This window comes from Platichthys flesus, chromosome 1, assembly GCF_949316205.1.
Source record: "Platichthys flesus chromosome 1, fPlaFle2.1, whole genome shotgun sequence".
Lineage (NCBI taxonomy): Eukaryota > Metazoa > Chordata > Actinopteri > Pleuronectiformes > Pleuronectidae > Platichthys > Platichthys flesus.
Genome location: NC_084945.1, coordinates 28,576,979 through 28,579,332, shown reverse-complemented (window position 1 = coordinate 28,579,332; position 2,354 = coordinate 28,576,979). Strand labels below are relative to the sequence as shown.

Sequence of the window (2,354 nt, the reverse complement as noted above, 5' to 3'; positions counted from 1 at the left end):
CTGGCCGGGCCTCAGCTGGAGACATCTTTTGCAATTGGTTCACATAAGCTAGTCTTTGATGAAAGTCTGTGAATGTGATCTCTGGGCTTTAACTTGAGCGGTATCTGTTTTTCTTACTTAATAAATAATAGTTTTAATCCTATCTGAACCAGGTCTTCAGGTTGTTATTCCTTCTGTACATCCCAATCACGTGAACATGATTTCTCAAGAATGTCTTTCTTTAAAATTGGTATAAATAATCACTTAAACTCAAGCTCATCTGATCATAATTTGGAGGTCAAAGGTCAAAGCAAGTTTCTGCTTAGACTCACAAATTAACAGATATTGGATGGTCCAAGTTTAAAGGTAAAAGATCAACCTTACTGTCCAGTAGCTTGCGAAGTAATCCTGCTATCTAATAGACAGACAAACAAACTCAAATGAAAACATAACCTATTTAGAGGAGGTAACAACATTGTGACTGACCAGGATCATAATGCAAGATCACTGGCCTTGTAAAACCTGGTATTAACATCTGTCCTGAGAGGTCCAATCACAAGTGGGTTCAAACCTGGCATTAGATCCGTCCTGAATGTGTCTCCTTTGACCACTTGTGATCGGATCTAAATTCCCCACTCTACATACAAATTATCACGTACGTCATTTGTGTTAGTTAAGACTAAACAATGTTGTTTATAGCCAGCGTTTGTTCGATGTAGTATGTGTCTGTGTGTGTGTGTGTGTCTGTGGACATGAGCGAGCGAAAGAAGGAATATAGAGACAGATCAGGAGAGTCTGAATTAATCTTGTGGAGATTTGAAGAAAGATTTGATCAATTAAAGGAAAGAGTTGATATCGTGCCGGTGGTAACAAAAATCAACGAGAAGAGAAAATATATGTTTGATTCGTAGTGAAACTGCAGCAGCTCAGAGGACGTCAGCTGAGAATGCAGTCCTTCATATTCTAAAAGAATGTGGACACATGCGGCCCGGACCCCCTCTAAATGTGTTCCGGCGTGATTGGATTTTATTCCGATCTGAATGCGTTCCCATCTGTACTTAGAGTTGCTGAACCACATGTTGATACCAGGTGTGTACATGGCCACTGAAAAAATTAAGCTGTTGATGTGAATGTAGGCTCCGGCAATTTTAGCATCATGTTATGACTTAAATCCCCTGTTCTCTCACATCTCTCTGACTTCTGTGTGACTTAACAATTCCTTCTTCTTCTTCTCTCTGTGCATCTCTAGTTGGGGCTTCAGGATGACAGCAGGATGTGTGGGTGTGTCTGAGGACAGCAGCAGACAACATCCGTCATGGAGGTGGAAGGCACAGTGGAGCCAGCCTTCGTGGATGTAGACCAGGGCCTGACTCTGGCCTGCATTGTCTTCCTCTGCCTACTGCTTATGGCCATGATCATCCGCTGTGCCAAGGTGATCATGGACCCCTACAGTGCAATCCCCACCTCCACATGGGAGGAACAGCACCTGGACGACTGAAATACTAATATACATATTCATACCATGTATATGTGTTTACCTCTAGGAAACCAAACAAGAAAAATATTTTTCTTCAAGGTTTTTGTAGTGAGGCTGTGAATCAGAATGAAACCTTGATGACGCCACAAACTTTTTCATTCCCAAAGGGCAAAAGTAAGCCCAAAATCAATATTAATTGAATTACCTTTTTACAGGAAAATTTGTGTCATTTTAAATGATGAAGAAGCACATAAGACTCTGTTCAAAATTTATTTTCCTTGAACACAAATTCAAAAATGTATATATATACGAGTGTGTTGAAGTTGATTTTAATTATTTTGTTCCTTTAAAAAAAGTTAAGTATGGTGCTTAGACATTTTGCAGTGGTAAATGTGGAGAGAACCTCTCTGGTAACTTCACAGAACTATCCCTTCACAGAGTAGAGGATAGCATAAAAAAAAGGCCTGGGCATGAGTTGCACTCACAAGAAATGTCCATAAGGAGATAATTCTGGGTTTCTGTCTGCCGACTTAGCCATTGAAAGAGTGACAATATTGTAACTACAGAGTAAAGCACATAAAATTGGCTTTTTAGCTCTTCTACGTACCTAGAAATGTCTTCAGTAGCCCTGGGCCTGCTTTACATTCCTGTCGGACTAACAGAAACAATTGGAAGCCAGCCTCAACTGACCGCGCATTCACTTTATGTCTTGAGAAACCACGTTGTGGGTGACTAATTAAGTGATAGTGCACAATTTCTCCTCACCTTGTAAGATGGGTATCCACAAATTCAAGAAACAATCAAGGCCACGATTTCTTCTTTTTTGCATATTTCTCTGATAAAAGGGAAAACTGCACAGACAAAGGAAAAATATTTTAAAACACAGTAGGTATCAGCA

The 2,354-nt window shown here is 40.1% G+C and overlaps 1 protein-coding gene across 1 annotated transcript; it reads left to right on the top strand.

The window, feature by feature from the left end:
* The first annotated feature begins 1,294 nt into the window (after positions 1-1,294).
* LOC133951684 (cortexin domain-containing 1 protein-like) lies at positions 1,295-1,477 on the top strand. The gene has a single exon (XM_062385785.1). The coding sequence runs from the start codon at positions 1,295-1,297 to the stop codon at positions 1,475-1,477; it is 183 nt and encodes a 60-aa protein (XP_062241769.1).
* The last annotated feature ends 877 nt before the right edge of the window (positions 1,478-2,354 follow it).